Here is a 20,918-nt window from a genome sequence, read left to right on the forward strand (position 1 = left end):
TGTATCGCAAAACATCTGGGCAGGTGACGCCATATCACCCACTTCTGCCGCCAGCATAGCACGTGACTGTGGCTCACTGACGTGTGGGGAGACGTCTCACTGACGAGGCATCAGCACTACTGTGCCGCATGCACTTATTCCCAGCCATTAACTTCCACCCTGAAGACACTTTATAACTGTGTGAATGCAACACAAGGGATAACTTATCACAGATATCACTGTGTCGCTGACGCCTCAGGGTGTAAACTGGACCACCTACCCTCACTCTGCGTCCAGCCTCCTCTCATAATGCAACACCATATCCCTTGATTGCAACAGCCCAGTTACAGACTTTAGTTCCGTCTGCCCTAAATAAGCAGCTCTGCCATTGCTGTTTTCTCACTGTTGTTGTTGTGGTCTTCAGTCCAGAGACTGATTTGATGCAGCTCTCCATGCTACTCTATCCTGTGCAAGCTTCTTCATCTCCCAGAACCTACTGCAACCTACATTCTTCTGAATCTGCTTAGTGTATTCATCTCTTGGTCTCCCTCTACGATTTTTATCCTCCATGCTGCCCTTCAGTACTAAATTGGTGACCCCTTGATGCCTCAGTACATGTTCTACCAATTGATCCCTTCTTCTAATCAAGTTGTGCCACAAATTTCTCTTCTCCCCGATTCTATTCAGTATCTCCTCATTAGTTATGTGATCTATACATCTAAACTTCAGCATTATTCTGTAGCAGCACATTTCGAAAGCTTCAGTTGTCTTCGTGTCTAAATCATTTATCATCTCATGTTTCACTTCCGTACATAGCTACACTCCATACAAATACTTTAAGAAACGACTTCCTGACACTTAAATCTTCACTCTGTGTTAACAAATTTTTCTTCTTCAGAAACGCTTTCCTTGCCATTGCCAGTCTACATTTTATATCCTCTCTACTTCGATCATCATCAGTTATTTTGCTCCCCAAATAGCAAAACTCCTTTACTACATTAGATGTCTCATTTCCTAATCCAATTCCCTCAGCATCACCTGATTTATTTCAACTACATTCCATTTTTTAAGTCCACGGATAAATTTTTTAGCTGTTTCGGGTTGATTTTGTAAATTTTTCTGTCCTTTTATCATTCTACCAGTGCAAATAACTCCCAGACATCTAGATGTTTGGAAAAGAGGACCACCCATCTCTTTAGAATTTTATCTTTACTGGTTGCTCCTGTGCCATTCTTCTCTTAGACACTGATGCAATGAATGCCTTAATTTTCATTTACCAAACTGAACTTCTTTCCCTTGTTAACTAGTTATTAAGTTTTAACTTTATTTTAAATCTGAGCCTTGCAACCTTACTGCTCCAATTACAAGTAAATTTACAGCTGTGGTTCTTCAGCTTCTCTCAACGTACTCCACAGTGAAATAGTTTATAAGTGAATGACAGGACGTCAGTGTCCCAGGGTCACAATATTTTGGCAAGCAACCTAGTTGCTATCATCAGGTGTGCATATGAACTGAACATTTGGGGGCCAGTGCAATATTCTAATCTACTGCTTGTATCTGCCACCCACACCCAGCATCCTTTCGCACTTCTCTGGCAGACACATTGCTCTGTCTTAGGTTTGCTCCCCAGATAAGTATGCTGGTGGGTATCTCCTTCTTTACTCAAATCTCTATAGATTCTTTAACAACACAGTCTCAGAAGTTAGATGTCTGTGTCTGAATCTTATTATGGTCATTATCCATTCTGTATGATTCCAACAGGCAGTGTACTGTGACTGCTGACTTGTTAGGCTGCTGCAATCTGGTGTGCCGTTGGTGTTCTCAGCAATGATCTTTTAACAGTATATACCGTCTAACCCATGTATGTCTTGCTGCATTGGTAGGGTATTCCCTAATTTGAGGTCATTTTTGTCATTACCAAGCAGTGTTCGTTGTTTTAGCTGGTAGATAGCAGACCATCTTCACTTGGTGATTCCTCCACAAAAAAGAATACATACAATGTCCGTATCCTCCTGAGATTCCTCTGTTGTGTGGCAGCTGCAGGATATAGGGTTCTCTGAATTTGCTACTCCTTGTAGCTGTTTGTCAGGAACACAGTCCTCAGATGTTAAAGTTATGGTTGAGACTTTCATTGTGAGAGAGAGTGCGAGCCCTGTACCGAGTTTTTTGAATGTTCCATTCCTCTGGGCTGGGGGGTCCGTTCGGATGAAAGTATAGGTCAGTGAATGTTTCTTCCAGTACACGCTGTAGCCCAACATGCCTTCCGCTCTTCTTTCTACGGGTAGATCCAGACATGGGAGCCCTGCGTCCCCTTTGACTCTGATAAAATTGATGTTCTGGTATCTGGAATTGGGATGTATAAATAAATTATTCAGCTTGTCTTCTCCGTGTGGCCATATGACAAAGGTGTCATCAACATACCAAAAAGTTCACAAAAATTTGGTGCCAATACTCTCCTCTTCATTGTTAGCAACATTGCTGTCCTGACATGCTCACTCGCTAAGTAGCCAAATGATTTATGTAGCTGTTACATTGGAAAGTTAACAGCACATTTGCAATTCCATGGGTTTAGTGGGTCACCTAAACAACTTTAAGCTTAAGGATACCGATATGCTTGTAAGCTTTGATGTTTCTCTTTTTAGCAGAGTGCCTTTACAAGAATTAGAACTTAATGTGCCAGAAGTTTTACATAGAAACGAGTATTGACATCCTCATATTTTCTTTTGCACAGTGACTGCTATGAACAGACAGAAGGCTAGCCATGGGGAGTCCATTTTCACCAGTTGTCATCAGCATCTGTGTGGAACATTTCAGAGAGGAACCGTGGAATCAGTTCAGTGGAAACCTAACTGTTTCTTTCGGTATATTGACGTCTTCGTCATATGGTCACACCTTCGTCATATGGCTACATGGAAGAGACAAGCTGAATGACTTTCTCATTCATCTCTGTTCCATACACCAGAACATCAGTTTTACCGTGGAAATCTGATTGGATGGAGTGTTGTCCTGTCTGTCTGTCCGTCCTGATGAAAAGAACAGTATATGGCACGTTAGACCACAGTGTGTACTGGAAGAAGACGCACACTGACCTATACTTTCTTGTGAACAGCTGCTACCACCCAGTACAGAGGAATGGCATGTTCACAACATTGGTAACTAGGTCTCGCACCCTCACGGACAATGAAAATCTCAATCAAGAACTTGAACATCTGAGGACAGTGTTGTGGAAGAATGGTTACAATGAGTGGCAAATTCGGACAGCCCTATGTTCTGCAGAACAACTGGCAAGAACAGGAGAGGAACCTCAGGAGGACGCATGTATTTCTTTTTGTGGTGCATTATCTGAAAAAATAGAATCCGTTCTCTGGAAAAACAAGTGAAGACTCTGCTGCCCATCAGCTATACATGGACACTGTATGTTGGTGTCAAATATGACCTCGGGTTGCGAAAATTTGGAATATATCAGATACCCTTCAAATGTGGCAAGACGTACCCTATGCTTACTGTCAAAGACAGTTCCCCAGAATGTCAATGGCATACCAGATTGCAGTACCTAATAAGTTAGCAGTAGCAGAACATTGACTATTGGAATTACGTGGAGTAGATTATGACCACGTTAAGATACTGACAAAGACATCAATAGTCTGTTCAAAATTACTTTAGAATTTACAGTTCGGCAGGAGCATGTGGAGGTGTGGAGCAAAGTTGCCATGTACCACAGAACAAATGTGCAATCTCACATTGCATTCAGTTTGCTCAAACTCACAAACTATTCACTTTCTAATTATGTAATTGAAATCAATGTGTTCTATGTGAGCTGCTCTTCGTTTTCCTTTTATTTTTATCTGCAGAAACAAATTATTAATACCATACACTGACAGTTTACAAAAATGCATTTTTTTACACCATTACCTGATTTTCGACATGCAGGAAACTTTTTTATTGTTGAAGTTAAGTGAATGAAATCTTAAGAATACATCACATATTCATCTACTTCAAACCAGACCACTGTTACAGTTTTCCCACATGAGACAATGTCAATTAAATATGACGCATTACGGTCCACTAGCACATCAAGTGCCAAGTGGTTACATAATTACTCTGTTGTTAAGTTTTGTGATCCACCTACTTACACTCCTGGAAATGGAAAAAAGAACACATTGACACCGGTGTGTCAGACCCACCATACTTGCTCCGGACACTGCGAGAGGGCTGTACAAGCAATGATCACACGCACGGCACAGCGGACACACCAGGAACTGCGGTGTTGGCCGTCGAATGGCGCTAGCTGCGCAGCATTTGTGCACCTCCGCCGTCAGTGTCAGCCAGTTTGCCGTGGCATACGGAGCTCCATCACAGTCTTTAACACTGGTAGCATGCCGCGACAGCGTGGACGTGAACCGTATGTGCAGTTGACGGACTTTGAGCGAGGGCGTATAGTGGGCATGCCGGAGGCCGGGTGGACGTACCGCCGAATTGCTCAACACGTGGGGCGTGAGGTCTCCACAGTACATCGATGTTGTCGCCAGTGGTCGGCGGAAGGTGCACGTGCCCGTCGACCTGGGACCGGACCGCAGCGACGCACGGATGCACGCCACGACCGTAGGATCCTACGCAGTGCCGTAGGGGACCGCACTGCCACTTCCCAGCAAATTAGGGACACTGTTGCTCCTGGGGTATCGGCGAGGACCATTCGCAACCGTCTCCATGAAGCTGGGCTACGGTCCCGCACACCGTTAGGCCGTCTTCCGCTCACGCCCCAACATCGTGCAGCCCGCCTCCAGTGGTGTCGCGACAGGCGTGAATGGAGGGACGAATGGAGACGTGTCGTCTTCAGCGATGGGAGTCGCTTCTGCCTTGGTGCCAATGATGGTCGTATGCGTGTTTGGCGCCGTGCAGGTGAGTGCCACAATCAGGACTGTATACGACCGAGGCACACAGGGCCAACACCCGGCATCATGGTGTGGGGAGCGATCTCCTACACTGGCCGTACACCACTGGTGATCGCCGAGGGGACACTGAATAGTGCACGGTACATCCAAACCGTCATCGAACCCGTCGTTCTACCATTCCTAGACCGGCAAGGGAACTTGCTGTTCCAACAGGACAATGCACGTCCGCATGTATCACGTGCCACCCAACGTGCTCAAGAAGGTGTAAGTCAACTACCCTGGCCAGCAAGATCTCCGGATCTGTCCCCCATTGAGCATGTTTGGGACTGAATGAAGCGTCGTCTCACGCGGTCTGCACGTCCAGCACGAACGCTGGTCCAACTGAGGCGCCAGGTGGAAATGGCATGGCAAGCCGTTCCACAGGACTACATCCAGCATCTCTACGATCGTCTCCATGGGAGAATAGCAGCCTACATTGCTGCGAAAGGTGGATATACACTGTACTAGTGCCGACATTGTGCATGCTCTGTTGCCTGTGTCTATGTGCCTGTGGTTCTGTCAGTGTGATCATGTGATGTATCTGACCCCAGGAATGTGTCAATAAAGTTTCCCCTTCCTGGGACTATGAATTCACGGTGTTCTTATTTCAATTTCCAGGAGTGTATTTGTAGCATAACAAAACAAGATTTATGTGTGGTTAATGCTGTGAGAAAACGTGTGTTAAAAAGACCGTCCTGTATTGAGATAAGGAACAAAACTAATACAAGAAACAGATGAACAATAATATTTATTTTGCTTTATATTTACTGCATGCCTGAGACAAACTCATTTGTACTTGGTTACTGATAAGGCCATCTTATTAAATGTTAAAACTTAACAAAAATATAATTTTGTTAAATTTTGCATCTCACACATACAATTGAATCAAACTTTACTTCATTTCTATGGCGATAATGGACCTCCACTGACATCCTCATTGGTAAAAAGAGTAAGTTTATTATGACCTTTAATTTATTATGACATTTAATTTGGGACCATATTAAGTCTATTGGATTAAAATAATAGGTTCACGATTGTACACGTACTAGGGGCGTTTGAAAAGTCCGTGCAAAAATAAAAACTACTTATGCGTTTGGGGTAACCTTTTTTATTTTTCAACATAGTCTCCTTTTATACTTGTACACTTCGTCCAATGTTGTTCTAATTTGTTGATCCCTTCCAAATAATATGAATTGTCCAAGTCCGCAAAATAGCTATTAGTTGCTGCAATCACCTCTTTGTTTGAATAAAATCTTTGTCCCGCTAGCCATTTCTTCAAATTGGGGAACAAATACTAGTCCGAGAGAGCCAATTCTGGAGAATAGGGGGGGATGTGAAATGCGTTGGAATCCTATTTCCATTAATTTTGCGATCACAAATGCTGAGGTGTGTGCTGGTGCATTGTTGTGATGGTAAAAGACTTTTTTGCAGTCCAATCGCCGGCATTTTTCTTGAAGCTTGGTTTTCAAACAGTCCAATAACGATGTAATAGTTTTTCCCTTTTCCAGATAGTTGATGAGGATTATCCCTTGCGAATCCCGAAAGACAGTCGCCATAACCTTTCTGGCCGAAGGAATGGTCTTCGCCTTTTTTGGTGCAGATTATCTCTTGGTAAACCATTGTTTAGATTGTTGTTTGGTCTTAGGAGTATAGTAATGTATCCATGTTTCATCCCCAGTGAAGAAACGATGCATAAAGTCCTGCAGGTTCTTCCTGAACAGCTCCAAAACCACCCTTGCAACACTTCACGCGATTCTGTTTTTGGTCAAGTGTGAGCAATCGTGGAACACATCTTGCGGATAGCTTCCTCATGTCCAAATGTTTATGCAAAATATTATGTACCCATTCATTAGAGATGCCCAAGCACTAGCAATCTCATGCACCTTAACACTTCCGTCATCGATCACCATATCAGGGATTTTATCAACGATTTCTGGAGTTGTAACCTCCACAGGGCATCCAGAATGTTCAGCATCACTTGTGCCCTTATGGCCACTCCGAAAATTTTGAAACCACTTATAAACTGTTCTAATCGAAGGTGCAGAGTCACCATAATGTTTGTCAAACTTCTCTTTAAGTCTCCTGAGGCGGTTTCCCTTTCATAAAGTAATGTTTAATCACCACACAAAATTCTTTTTCATCCATTTTTGACAATCACTCGACTTCCTTGATTCACACGAATGCCAAACACAAAGAAATAGACCAATATGGCTGAAACTTGGTGTGCGTTCTTTCCAAAGATGCTACTAACTAAACATGACCTTGATACGCGCCGATGGTGCCATCTCTTGGATTGTGCTTGGACTTTTCAAACGCCCCTCGTACTATGCTTTTGCTAGCTTGTAGTTTTTGTGTATTTGAAACTGTGGTTTATAAAGAGATTAGTTTCATAAGCTCCATGTTTCTAAGATTAACATATACATCAACATTGTGGTCGATTATTTCCCCTTTTCTCTCTACCTTTGTGGGTGGCTTGTCAGCAATAACTAAATGGTAAGAAACATTATCTCGAACAGTTATTGACAGTTTAAGAGATTTTGAATTAGTGATTCTATGGACCACTCTGTAAACATAACATGGTCCGTATCTTCATAATCATCTCCTGTCTCCTTTGATTTAAAAAGCAAGAGACCTTTCAAGAGAAAACCTTATAAAGTGCCTGCATGACAAAGAATAACTCTTGCCCCCCTTGCCATGAAGGCATTGCCATTCTTCCATTAGTTGCATTATCTGTCCAGTCCCACTTTTTGGCAACGAGACCAGAAATGACACACCATTTCATAGATATTTGTGCCTCAGATGTCCCTTAAAAACTGACTTTGCATTACAGCTATATCCTCCCTTTCCATCGACAATTTACAGCCGCAGCAACATCCACATGAAATTGTAGGTCGTGCAAAACTGTGAATAAGAATGTGTGACTGCCTTGAAGGACAGGACACACACACACACACACACACACACACACACACACACACACAAGGGGAGGGGGGGTGGTGATGATAACTTGATGTTTCTTACTGTGATAATGATCTTAACAGGTATCATGTCCTCAGTAAATGAATCTGTATTTTTAATTTGTTTGTCCAAAGAAAGTTCACCCCCCACCCCCTCCCCTGAGTTTCAAGCTTTGATGTTTTCCAGCTTCTTTCTTGAACATTTACTTGACAATCTTCATTATAGTTTTTTGTTTTTATTCAGTGCTGCAACAGGTACATCGATCACATTGTTACTGGAAAGCAGCGGACTACCATTAAGTTTTCCGGTCTCAGACTAGTTACCATTTCTCTTGATTGATCGGGTACTATGGCAGTCCCCTGGCCAAGAGAATGACACAGAACTTCACCACTCATAACTTTCGATGTACTTATTTGTAACATTGTTCACTACGACACAACAACTGTAACAACAAAGTAACTCCTGCAACAGTAAAAATGATTACAAACAAAATCACAGGGTGCAACGAACACACAGGACAGTGAGCTGCGTGAAACTCAACCACAGTGTAAGCAGGAAGTGATGTGCTGGTTCACTATCAAGATGATGATGATGATGATGATGATACCCACAATGAACTGACTTCGGGGAGGCTGAGGAGCAGTAGAGGTGCTGCCTCCATGCTGTTACACTGGTCATGAACCTAGGACAGAGCAGTGTTTCTATGGGAGGACTCGGGAGATGATGTTGGCCATGTATGGCAGATACAGAATTAGATCAGAGGAAGGGGCAGTGAGGAGAGATCAAAGCTTTGTGTTGGACAGCCAGGTGCTCTGCTGATCAATGCACTTGATGATGATAGCACGATTGCTTGTTGAAATATTGTGCCTTTTGGTCACTAACATCTGGCCATTCACCTGTGAACTATTTCACCAAAATTACAATTACTTTCATTTTTTAAAATGTTTATTTATTATTATTATTGTCCAACCAACTCACATTTTGGAATCAAGTTTGTTCTTTGCTGGACCTATGTGTTACATTTCATTCACCACACCTAATTTGTCAGTGATACGTTCCATTTATATTTCTGAAGCAGTCCACATGCCAGTGTGAATTAGTTTTCAAATCTTTGTATATATTGGGCCAGTGTCATCTTGTTCAGATTGAGTGTGCTTCTGTTGCTCTGCATTCCCTACAAGATATTTCGATGCCTTAACTCGATGTCTTCACCAGATGTTCCTGACCCAGGCTGCCTGGATGATTGGATCCAATAATTAATCCTGGGCTGTTCCTGGAGTTATTTGTGCCATCTGCTCTAGATCCCATATTCCCTCTACGGTCCACGCCCTCAAGGTGCACGTCCGCATCGATAAAGGTATTCCGTGCCCCATTCCATCCAAGCATGCTGTGGCAGTCTCCTGTGGTGGTTGCAGCCTCGTCATGTGTTTCTGGATTTCGTCCGTGTCCACAAGGTGCATTATCTGCAGATTCGCATTGCTGTAGGCATTCCATATGCTGTCCATGCAGTATGAGTCGCCATGTGTTCCGTATTCAGGCTGCCTACTTCATTGCTGCTCCAGATGTTCCTTATTCCCTCTTTGCCCACAGCAGCTGTCTCCTGTGTTGGCGGCTGCCTCGTGTTGTTCCATATTCGGTTTGCACCCACAAAGTGTGCTCCCTAGGTCTCAGGTTGCTGATGTTCCACAATTTGTCTGTGCCCCCTGTGGCCATCTGCAGTGGTGGGCGCTGCCTGGTGCTTCATATGTGGACTCTTTCTTTTGCTTATGCCAGCAGTTGACTAAGGTTCATTACTGGAGATGGGAGTTTTTTTCTGGTGTTTCCACAGCAATTCAAATGCCAGATTCAACGCAGTGCTGAGTTGGTATCCTGCTTCTCGATTGATTAGGTTTTCTTCCATCTTGGTTTCAGTTGATTCGATGACACTATCCCATAATCTAGGGGTTTGGGCCAGGGTCTTGGTTTTATAATAATCCATGGCGTGTTCATGCTCCAGGCAGTGTTCTGCTATTGCTGATGTTGTGGCCTACCCTTGCCTAGTATGTCTTTTACATTCCTTATGTCTTACGTCCACTGTTCTGTTGGTGTGATGAATATACTGCATTCACAAAGTATGTGCTAAATACCAGGTTTTCATAGCCCCAGATAATCCTTGACTAATCCAAGAAGAGCCCTGATTTTGATGAATGGACAGAATACACTTTTGATTTCATGTTTCTTCAGATTTCTGTTAATATTGACATACATAGAAAAGATCAGGTTGTCTGGTGGGATGTAACACTTTGCAAATGTCCCTGGTCAAATATCTATTGCCAGTGCACACTCATTGAAGATGTTCTAATTCCATTGTCAAGCTGCTAGAATTGGAAAGTGTCTTGGCTTGGTGTCCAAGTGCCCTGAGCACCCCAGTCTTTTGTGCTTGATGATGGCAGCTGTCTACCTGATCTCTCTCTAGCTCAATGATGAATTTTATGTTGGCATGTCATGAGTTCAGATGGTTCAAGAATTTGTCAGTCATTCCTGGCCCTGGCGCCAGATGATGAATGCGTCATCCACATATATGAAGAAACATTTTGGCTGGTAGATGGCAGTTGTGAGGGCCTCAGATTGTGAAAACTTGCATATTTCGGACGCAGACATCATGGTCAGTTTTGATGTGATATCCATTTTCATGAGAGTATCACTCCAGGATACGCTCGATTTGATCAGTGAGAAGTTTGACGAAACTTTGCTGGATATCTACAGGCATATTTTAACATCTGCTTACTTCATATGTGAAGGCCGTTTCTATGAACAGACTGAAGGAGTGGTGATTGGTGGCCCACTTTTCCTCGCTAGTGGTCAGTCTGTTTAGGTAGAAGTTCAAGGATGAGAACCTTACAACTGCAACCTACCAGCCGGCGTGTTTATTCAGATATGTGGATAACACATTTGTCACCTGGCCCCAAGGCTGAGAAAGATTGAAGAATTCTTGGACCATCTGAACTCAGGACAGCCCAATATTAAGTTCACCAAGGAGTTACAGAAAGATGGTCAGCTTCCGTTTCTGGATGTCCTGGTAAGGAGGAAGGCAGATTGCACCATTGGCCACAGTGTGTATCGAAAACCTACACATACTGACCTATATCTATTGGCTGACAGCTGCCACCACCCAGCACAGAAGATTAGGGTACTCAGAATATTTGTACACCAAGCCAAGAAACTTTCCAACTTTGATGGTTTCACAACTGAATTAGAACATCTCCAGCAAGTGTCCATTTACAGTGGGTATTCGGCAGTGGACATCTGCAAAGCTTTACATTCCACTAGACGACCACCTGATATGCTGGAAGAGGAACAAGAAGAAGATACTAGGAAGATAGCTTTTCTATTGTATGCAGGGCCTGTCTCCGCCAATATCAGCAGAATCCTGAAGAAACACAATATCTAAAATATTTCTACCTGGCCAACAAAATCAGAACAGTCAAGAATGACCTGGGGTTAAGAAAACCTGGTATTTATCACATATGTTGTTAATGCGGTGTGGCTTATATTGGACAAGCTACCACAATGGTGGACCTAAGATTTAAGGAACACCAAAGACGTATTAGGCTTCAGCTGGTCGCAAAATCAGCCATATCAAAACACTGCTTGGGGTGTGAACATGCCATGGACTACAGTAAAACCAGGGTCCTGGCCCAAACCTGCAGATTCTGGGATAGTGTCATCAGTGAATCAATTGAATTTAAGATTGCAGAAAACTTCGTCAGGGAGCAGGATACCAAAGCAGCACTATGTGGGATCCGGCGTTTGAACTGCTATGGAAACATTGGAAAAAATATCTCCAGTAATGAACCTCAGACAATTGTAGGCGTAAATTACAGGATCAGACCATGTACGGGCACCAGGCAGTGTCCACTGCCGCGGAAGACAACCACAGCAGGTACCGATGAGATGTGTAACAACAACAAGACACCTCAGGGATCACACCTGGCGCAGAGAAGACTTAATATAGAACATTGGACGGCAATCTTTGTGCAAGAGATGTAATACGGATCTTCAGCAGCAGTGTGAGATGTGAGAACTGCGCTTCGTGGCCACAGACTTCACTACGGGGAACCAGGAGACTGACACTGCTGCAAGAGATGGCAACAGCAGGTGCAAAACAGCTGGAGCAGTGCAGAAGGGCATCTTATGGTCTCGAAGCAAATGTGGAACACCATGATGCAGCCACCACGACAGGAGACTGCTGCAGCAGTTGCAGACAGAATGAGGAACACCTACAGCTGTGCGGAAGTGCATCTCACAGGTGCAGACCAAAGAGTGAACATCCAATCCGGAGTGGAAGATGGACGAAACTCGGGGCACTTGGCAGGCTTAAATATGGGCTCTGGTCAGCTAGTCTCAGGGAACACCTGATGAAGATGTAGAGTTATGGTGTCAAAATACCTTGTTGGGAAGATAGGAACCAGTGGTAGAACACCTGATCTCAATGAGATGATAACAAATTGCCAGGAAAGTCTAAGATATTATACTGGACTATTGTTGTCCTGCCTTCACAGTTTTTCAATTGCCTTCTCGAAGACCTGTCAGTGTAAATCAGAATGAGAACCATGTTATGATCTGTTCCATAACATGACACACATTCTACATACAAATTTTGTTTTTTGTTTCCTGAGATGTTCTGATTTTTGCTTTAGATTGTGGATTCAGTCCTTGAAGGCCCAATGGTACGAACCGGATATCGGATTCCACGTCATCCTCAGACCTTAGGCATAACTGGATGCGGATACAGAGGCATGTGGTCAGCACACGGCTCTCCTGGCTGTTGTCAGTTTTTGTGACTGGTGCTGCTCCTACTCAGTGAAGTAGCTGCTCAGTTTGCCTCACAAGGGCCGAGTGCACCACGCTTGCCAAATGCACTTGGCGGCAGACTTGGACGGTGACCCATCCAAGTGCATGGCTTCTTTAATTTTCAGTTGTGGATCGGTTTAATTCATTTGCATTCCAGCTTATCTATGATTGTAAATTTCCTTCATTGTATTGAAGACTTCTCTCTTAATCTAGCATGGAACCCTTCCAACTTGAAAGCAATACTTTCCTAGGCCGTCATCAAATCTTTGCAGTTATTACATTATTTTCTTTGCTCACAGTCAGGATGTGGCACTTGGTGTTGCTGTTGTGTTCATGCCGCCAGTCACACTAGTTCCTTGTTCTTTATCTTTAAGAACCTTACACTTTCTCAGCCACAACTGAGAAACATTGTGAGGTGGCATATTGGTGAAGGCATTGGACTCTCTTTCAAGAAGTGTGTGGTTCTTGTCACCATCTGGCTGATTTGTGTTTTGTGTGGTTTAAATCACTTAACGGAAATGGCAGGAAGCAAATGGTAGGAAGTTCCTTTCTACAAATCCCTGGTTTGTGTGTTCCCCATTTGTGTCCAATTGAGCAAGTGTTTCATCTTGAACCAGATTTCAATGGAACATTGAACACTAACCTTTCTCCCTTCTGTTAAGAGCATCCAGTTTTAAGGCATTGGTAATAAATAACAGCCTCTCAAGAAGAGTTACGGTTTGCTCATTGCAATAGCAAGCAAGAATATTTTCCAGTTTGTAAAACACACACTTGCCTAATATTGATGTATTTGCAGGTATCTCATATGATCCATACTATGTCCTCCTTTATCACCCTAATATTGAAGGCGACAGAATTTTTGCAGGGCATATGGTGCCTATAATCTCAGATTATTGATGCACATCATCTTCATTGAAAGTAAAGAAAAAAAGTATTTCTCTCATAAATTCATAAATAATATTCATATTAGGTGTGTGCTATGTACATTATTTATTTTACTAACAGCTGAGTTAAATTTTTTGTGTCACCAACTCCAGGAACATCAGAGAGATGCAGCCGCATCAAATGTGAACAGAGGTCTCGTGGTACCAAGTTGTATGCTAGTAGCATGGAAAATATGCCCGGATGTTCATTTGATTCCTTAAAAGATATTAGTGCAAGAATCTCACATACTCATAGCAAGAAAGTAATTAAGCATGCTTTGCGTCAGCAAGCTAGAAGGCGCAGGAAGAATACTACAATTAATGCAGGTAATGCCATAATAGTTTAGAAATTTCTTGATTAATTTCGTAAGACAGGAAGCAAAATAGCCTCTTATTCCGATTCCCCACCATTGCAATGTATTTCTCTTTATGTCGACTGTTATCTATGGGCATTACTGTGAATTCCCTGAACTTTTTTTTCACAACTGCTGCCATTGTTACTTTGTTGTTAATAATGTGTAGCTTCAGTTTGCAAATATTTTGCAGAATGTCACGTTTCTTTGTGAAACATTCTTTGAACTCGCATCACATTGTAGTGGCAATAGTTCCCTGTAAAGATGCTGTGATAAACATGCTCACATAGATGTGTGCTAGTATTGTGAATACTTGGTATTCTGTGAAAATTCTCTGATTCTGTGTTCCTCCCTGTTTGTAGATTGCTTTACCCTTTATCCTAGATTATGAGAAATCTGTAAAAGATCTTAACTGCTACTGCACTGAAAAAATACAGTTATGTTTGAAAATTATAGTATTTTGCAATTCCTTGTTGCCAGTAACAAATAAATGACAGCTTCTGTGTTTCATCATGGCCTGTGTATGTTTCATTAATGGGTGCATGCAGATTTATGTATGTTTCATTAATGGGTGCATGCAGATTTATGTACACCACAATAGCACTTTTAAATTTCTAGGTCTTCAGAAGGACAGAAAGATACATTGCTCTCTTTAGGATTGGTGGTGGTTGTCGTCATTCCTTTCTTTCTTTCTTTCTTTCTTTTTTCATTCGTTCTTCTTTCTCCTGTAATCTACCTTTTTATGACCATACCAAAACTCCATAAAATTATCAGTTTGTCTGCATTGACAGTAGATTTGTCAAGTAGCAAATCATTCACCAATAAATTAGCTGCAGCTTGCAGTGTCAGAAGGATACAATGGAAGGAAAGCAGAGTAAAAACAAATGTTGCAGCATAATCACGATACACAGTGAACACAGGACATCAGATAATGTCAGTGTTTCTGGTTGTAGTGAGAAAAGGCAGAGTGGAGCTGGAATGCTTGTTCGTATGATTACAGCAACTGGCAGTTGGATACCATAGTTCAGACACATTTAATGTATCAGTTATCCTGGTGTAGCATTGGAGCTTTTTACATTCAGTAAAGTGGAATTTTTAAAATTTTTTTAGAGTACATAATCTGATGGTTGACATGGTTAGAGTGGTGTATAGCTTTTTGATCTGTCTTTTATGCTGTACTTGAGAATCACTTGTCACAGATGATTCACTTTTGGGCACAAAATCTTTCACATGGGCAACCATCTTCATACACTCACTGCAAACAGTCTCTTTCGCAATAGAAGCATTAACTAGCATTAAGTAGCTGTATGACGTCCTTATCTGTGTGCACATTGTATCTTTAATATACCTGTATGTGTTACATGTTTTTGAAGTTGTATGTATCTTGGTTAGTTTCTGTTAAATTGGAAATAAAGAGTTTGCGGTAAAGAGAAGCAGCTACAGCTGTTACTGCTTTTTTTTTATTGAGTTTATAAAATGGAAATTTCATTTTATTCTCACTACATTATATTACATTTGTGATTACATACTTAAGTACTGACTCATTTCAAATTTTCTTTTTAGCAAAAGGCAATTGCATAGCCTCCAAACCTTCAACAATGCGTGAAGTCTTGGCCTCTATACCTGGATTTAGTATAAAACCAAGAAAAAGGTCAAATAAGAAACTTTCTGCAGCTGCACAGTTGGAACAAACTAAGGAAGGCTGTATTGATCTTGAAACACCAGATTCTATCCTTGTTAATACCAATTTGAGAGCTCTTTTGAATAAGCATACATTTTCTAGTTTACCTCCACTGTATCAGCGCAAGCTTGTTCAACTTCTCCCAGATGTTGACAGAGCTAGCATATCTACACAGTCTGATAATTCATTAAGGTAGGTAAAGTTTGCCATCAGTATTTTATGTAACAAGTGTCGTACTTGAATAAATGGTTCACAGAGTTTTTTCCGTGTCAGACTTATATTCAAGGCTTGTGTTCAGTCCTGTGCTTTCGGTGACTTCTCTGTCGCCATTGTCAGGAGATTGTAGTAAGCTATTAGGTACCTTGTTAAGCGGCCTGCTGAAATCTTCTGACGATGACAATAGCTGAAGTTGTCAAAAGCTTGAGACTGAATACAAATCTGATGTGACAAACACTCTGTGAGGCATTTATTCAAGAACATTGCCGTGGAAAAGTAAGTTATCAGGTGCAGTATTGTTATTTAGATATAATACTGTACATTCTTCTAATGATAATATTTTTGGTGCAATGTTCTCTTCCAAAAAGTCCTTGATGTTTGTAAAAATAAGGAAAATAACATATTTAATTTCAGTAGTGTACATGTATGTCCAGATGTGTATTCTGAGCATTATTTATTGTGGACAAAATGGTAATTAGTCAAGTCGTGATAAAATTTAACAACAGTAATACAAAAATACAGATGGGGAGAGACCCAGAGGAAGACCAAGAGATAGATGGGTGAAGGGAGTGAAGGAATGTGTGACGAGAAGAGGAGAGAACTGGACGAAGGTGGAAGAGGGGGAATGGTGGAAAGACAGAACATGATGGAGAGGCTTGTGTTCTTGACAGACCCAGCCAGTGGCCGGAAACTGTCCAAGATGATGATGATGATGAATACAAAAATTATAAGAGGTTTGCTAAATACCCGTAAAATCAAAGGAATTCATTGTCCACAATTTGTGTTTACAGTAGCTTTCAAAAATATTTTCAAGGAAAGGAGAGAGGACTCAGGAAATGAATAATAAGTAACTAATTTGGACCATGCTATAAATATGAGATACATGAATTCATGGTTTGGGCTTTCCTTACAGATTATGTATCAATCTCATAATAAAGAACATGAATTCATGATTTGGGCATTCCTTACAGATATGAATTCATGGTTTGGGCTTTCCTTACAGATTATGCATCAATCTCATAATAAAGAAACAGCAATAATAAAAGAATGAAATGCACAATGGGTGGGATATTAACAGAATGTGTATTATGCATTTATTTATTTTTGTGTGTGTGTGTGTGTGTGTGTGTGTGTGTGTGGAGAGAGAGAGAGAGAGAGGGGGGTGGGGTGGGGGGGTGGGGGGAGATCATTTTTGGGAAAATTGAAAAATAACTTTATATATCTTGCTGAAGTAATACAGCTGATAAACATGATGGAAGACCTGTCAAACTCTTATTAAGAAAGGTTAATGTATCGTGTGTAGAATAACATTTATGCCTTTGAACAAAATTGTTACATTAAATAACTACAATGAAACCAAAACCATTAAGAGTGAAACAAAATAAATGGGATGGTAGTGAAGGAGAAAACTGAGACGGGGAGGTGGGGATGGGGGGTGGTTGACGATTTAAGGAAAATATTGACTACATCAAAACATAACAAGCTGTAACTATGTAAAAAGTTTTCAACTTTGACATAACTGAGGAGCCACAATAAAATCTGTTATGAGTTTCTCCTCTGGATTTTCTTTTTTTCCTTAAGCACATGGTTCCAAGTAAGTAGGAGTGATGAGAGAGATAGTTGCAGAACATGAAATCCTCGGCAGAGGTATTAAAAACATTTGATGTGTGAAGTCATAATTAACTGAAAGAGTATTGACAAAGTAAGAGATTAATGGAAATAACAATCACATTGTCTAAATACGTAGGAAGAATGTAAAATAAGACAATTCGCATATGAATGCATGCCATTAGCCTTACAGATGTGTTAACATTGGAATTAATGTGAGTTGCATTTCTTATGTTGTTGTGGCAATATAAACAGAAAACTACTCGGGAACTAAAGTGGAACACACAAAAATAGTGTATTTAGCAAATTGATGAACAGTCAGAAATTGGGAAGTGATCTAAGTGTTCTCAAAAACACGATTCCTTTAGTCACTAAAAATAAAGAGCTTGAGGAAATGCAGTGGTCCTCTTAATTCTGCCCGCTACCCGTTGTAACGTGCGCGCGGGGCACACAATACTCATTAAAGCCTGTACTATGGTAAGTGAGTGGGGTTCACCTTACGAGGCAGGATTTTTGTATAGATATTGACCGTGTGTACCTGAATGGTGGCAAATCAGACTTACACCCACTCTGTAATAACAATGATACGTCAAGTAAATCCGAAATGCAACTATACGTCAGGACGGACAAGAAACAACACAGAAGATGCTACCAATTTGTTAATAATACAGTCGCCAGCCTAATTAGGCATTAACTGAGTTTCTTTCCTGTACAAGTTGGTGTATATTCATGCAAACCAACACGTAGTAACCCTGCATAATATAGTAAATTTTAGAACCAGAAAATCTATTGAACTGATAGTTTCACATTCTGTACTGATATGGAAAAACCATAAATACATAACACTACACTATAATGTATACTACAAAACTTCATACTGTCTATTGATCTGATTAAAATCGGGCATAGGTTACCCTAGAAATAGTAATTTCGAGCCACAAACAAAATGTCAATTTTAATAAAGATAAAACACTGATAAATTTTGGCTTTTATATTGACTTTAACTTTTGCTGGTCAAATCAATTTAGAACACTTCAGAATTCAAATGAATAAAAAAAAGGGGGGGGGACCCTGAAACTGTTATGAAATTAATTACTGACACCATTATGCGCTCAAGATTTCCAATATATGAGTTACTACTCTCTTTATCTTATTTCCTACTCATTTAAATACCTTTATATCTGTCTCGAAATAATTAAACTTAATTACTAAATCAATATTAAAGTTATCCTCCAACTTTATCATACCTTTGTTATTCATTTACTGGTTCATTAACAAAACAGTTCTTTAAACACCATTCTAACATAGTTAGGTCTGCAAGTAATTATTATTAACACAAAATTTAATTTTTCATTTCGGGACACTCGGATTGCACAACATTTGGAAAGGACCCTATCTAGGTTAGTTGTGAGGATAATTAAATGATAGGAAAGTTCTGGTAAAATTTAAGTTGTTATTGAACAGTATGGAACAAAAGTAACACTGGTCCATACGAATACAGTACTAGAAGTTTCAACCTGTTCGTATCGATGCAGCGGTTGGCAGGCGGCGAGATGGCGAGGCACAAAGCACGCATACAACCACAGCTATGGCTGTTGACGTATCAGCACTTTATTTCTTCATAGCATCGCAATACTTTTCCATTTAGTGCCTATGGAACTTTGCCACACTGTATGGGCGTTAGAACGGCATACCCGAGGCTCAATGAAACTACGTCTTCCAGGAGAGCCTCCTCACTCCAGAATGTGTTGCTCAGACCAATGCCAAACTCCAACTGCTACTGCTGAGCCCGTTGTGCCGTACAGTACCCGCGTGCATTTTCCCGCGCTTGCCTGCCATCCACCTTTCACCGCTCCCCTTCAGACAGGGTATTCACCCGAGGTTTTGCATTCTACATATCCTAACACATTGCCTACGTATGGACCAGACGCACAGTTACAATTTCAAACATGTTACAACAGTTTCAACATTTGTTACCTTTCAATTCTATTACAATATTGCTTGACATTTGACATAAACATTAATATTAACATTGAAATTTGTTTACAGTTTTCTTAACACAATGACAAAAAAAAAAAAAAAAAAAAAAAAAAGAAGAATTGACATCAGAACATCGATTACACTAATTTATCGAAAAATCAGATGGAAAAAAAAAATTACTTATATGCACAATAGTACAGTGTTGTTGTTGTTGTTGTTGTTACACATGCCCCTGTTTCCAGTAAATTTCACTAAGTGCAAATTTGATGGGAACACTAAACTTCATATTTATACAGGGTTCTGAATCTTTGCATGAATGTGCCATCATAAATGTTTATACCACAAACTTCCTTTCACTCATATTATATAGGTCTATACTTTTTAATATATCAAGAACATTTACCTATCGTTTGCTTAAGTGCCTTTGGCACAGTCCAACCTCCTATCAGAACATGATTTAAATAGCAAATTACTTATTATCAAATTTCTCAGAAAAATAAATTCAAAAGCTGAAACACAAACACTTAACTACAAAGCATATACAAATACCTATATACACTATAAGACAATTTGTTGCTGCTTGTATTGAATAGCAGTCCATTTCCTTATTTACTAATAAACACACAATAATATTTAGAAAAATCACTACATATATTTGCTGCCTATTATTCAGATTTGGGCAGTCCATTTCGCATCTTTTTATCACATTACCTGCACCACACTTCCAATTCTCCTTTGACTATTTATCTGCCCTCTTTGGTGTTTGGCAGTCCTTTATATTATGACTCATATACTGCCCACTTTGATTTTTGGCAGTCCCATCTTTTATTTGGCTTGCAGCATTTACCCTTTCTTTTCAGCCCTTTTCTCCATACATCTTTACATTTATAGTACATTTGGTAATCTGAAACTCACATAGTTTCAGCATTAGATCCAGCACATTTACTGCAGATTGCTTTCTGATTGTACTTAGGTTACTCACTCCTAGGAACATACAGTTTCAGGTCCACAACGTTTCTTACACCTAAAGGTCTTTTGGATTTTGGGTAGATCAGGTAGTAAGCATTATCGTGTGGAATGTTCTGTATTATATACGGTCCATTATAAATGTATTTAAATTTGGAAATTTCACGGTTCAGTTCACTAGGTTTTTCGTGGGTTTTTAAAATAACATTATCCCCAATTTTGAATTTTGAAACTTTCAGATTTTTATATGTCTTTTAGATCTAGATTCAGCTTTTTGCTTTGCCCTTTTTCTGACTAATTCTTTCTTTTGACTCAACCCCAAGCGTGTACAAGGTGGAAACTCTAGTTTTTCCTCAATTAAACTTTTACTTCTGCTGCCTAATAAAATTTCTTCCGGTTTGTATCCAGTAGTTTCGTGATGTACTGTGTTCATGACGTTCTCAAAGGCCAATATAAATCTGCCCCAGACTCTAAATCATGCCCCTTCCTG

The 20,918-nt window shown here is 40.6% G+C and overlaps 1 protein-coding gene across 4 annotated transcripts in view; it reads left to right on the forward strand.

Annotated features, from left to right (window-relative positions):
• The window catches only part of LOC124776558, a 191,890-nt gene that overhangs the window by 44,089 nt on the left and 126,883 nt on the right, over positions 1-20,918 (forward strand). For 3 of the 4 annotated variants that reach the window (XR_007015635.1, XM_047251596.1, XM_047251598.1), the window contains exons 3-4: positions 13,739-13,951; positions 15,541-15,850. Coding sequence is in view for 3 of the 4 variants with exons in the window: in XM_047251596.1 (XP_047107552.1) it covers positions 13,739-13,951; positions 15,541-15,850 (523 nt within the window). In the remaining variant the exon portion in view is untranslated. The remainder of the gene's footprint in view (positions 1-13,738; positions 13,952-15,540; positions 15,851-20,918) is intronic. The other variant, XM_047251597.1, reaches the window with a different exon arrangement.

Source organism: Schistocerca piceifrons, chromosome 2 (genome assembly GCF_021461385.2).
Source record: "Schistocerca piceifrons isolate TAMUIC-IGC-003096 chromosome 2, iqSchPice1.1, whole genome shotgun sequence".
NCBI classification, from domain to species: domain Eukaryota; kingdom Metazoa; phylum Arthropoda; class Insecta; order Orthoptera; family Acrididae; genus Schistocerca; species Schistocerca piceifrons.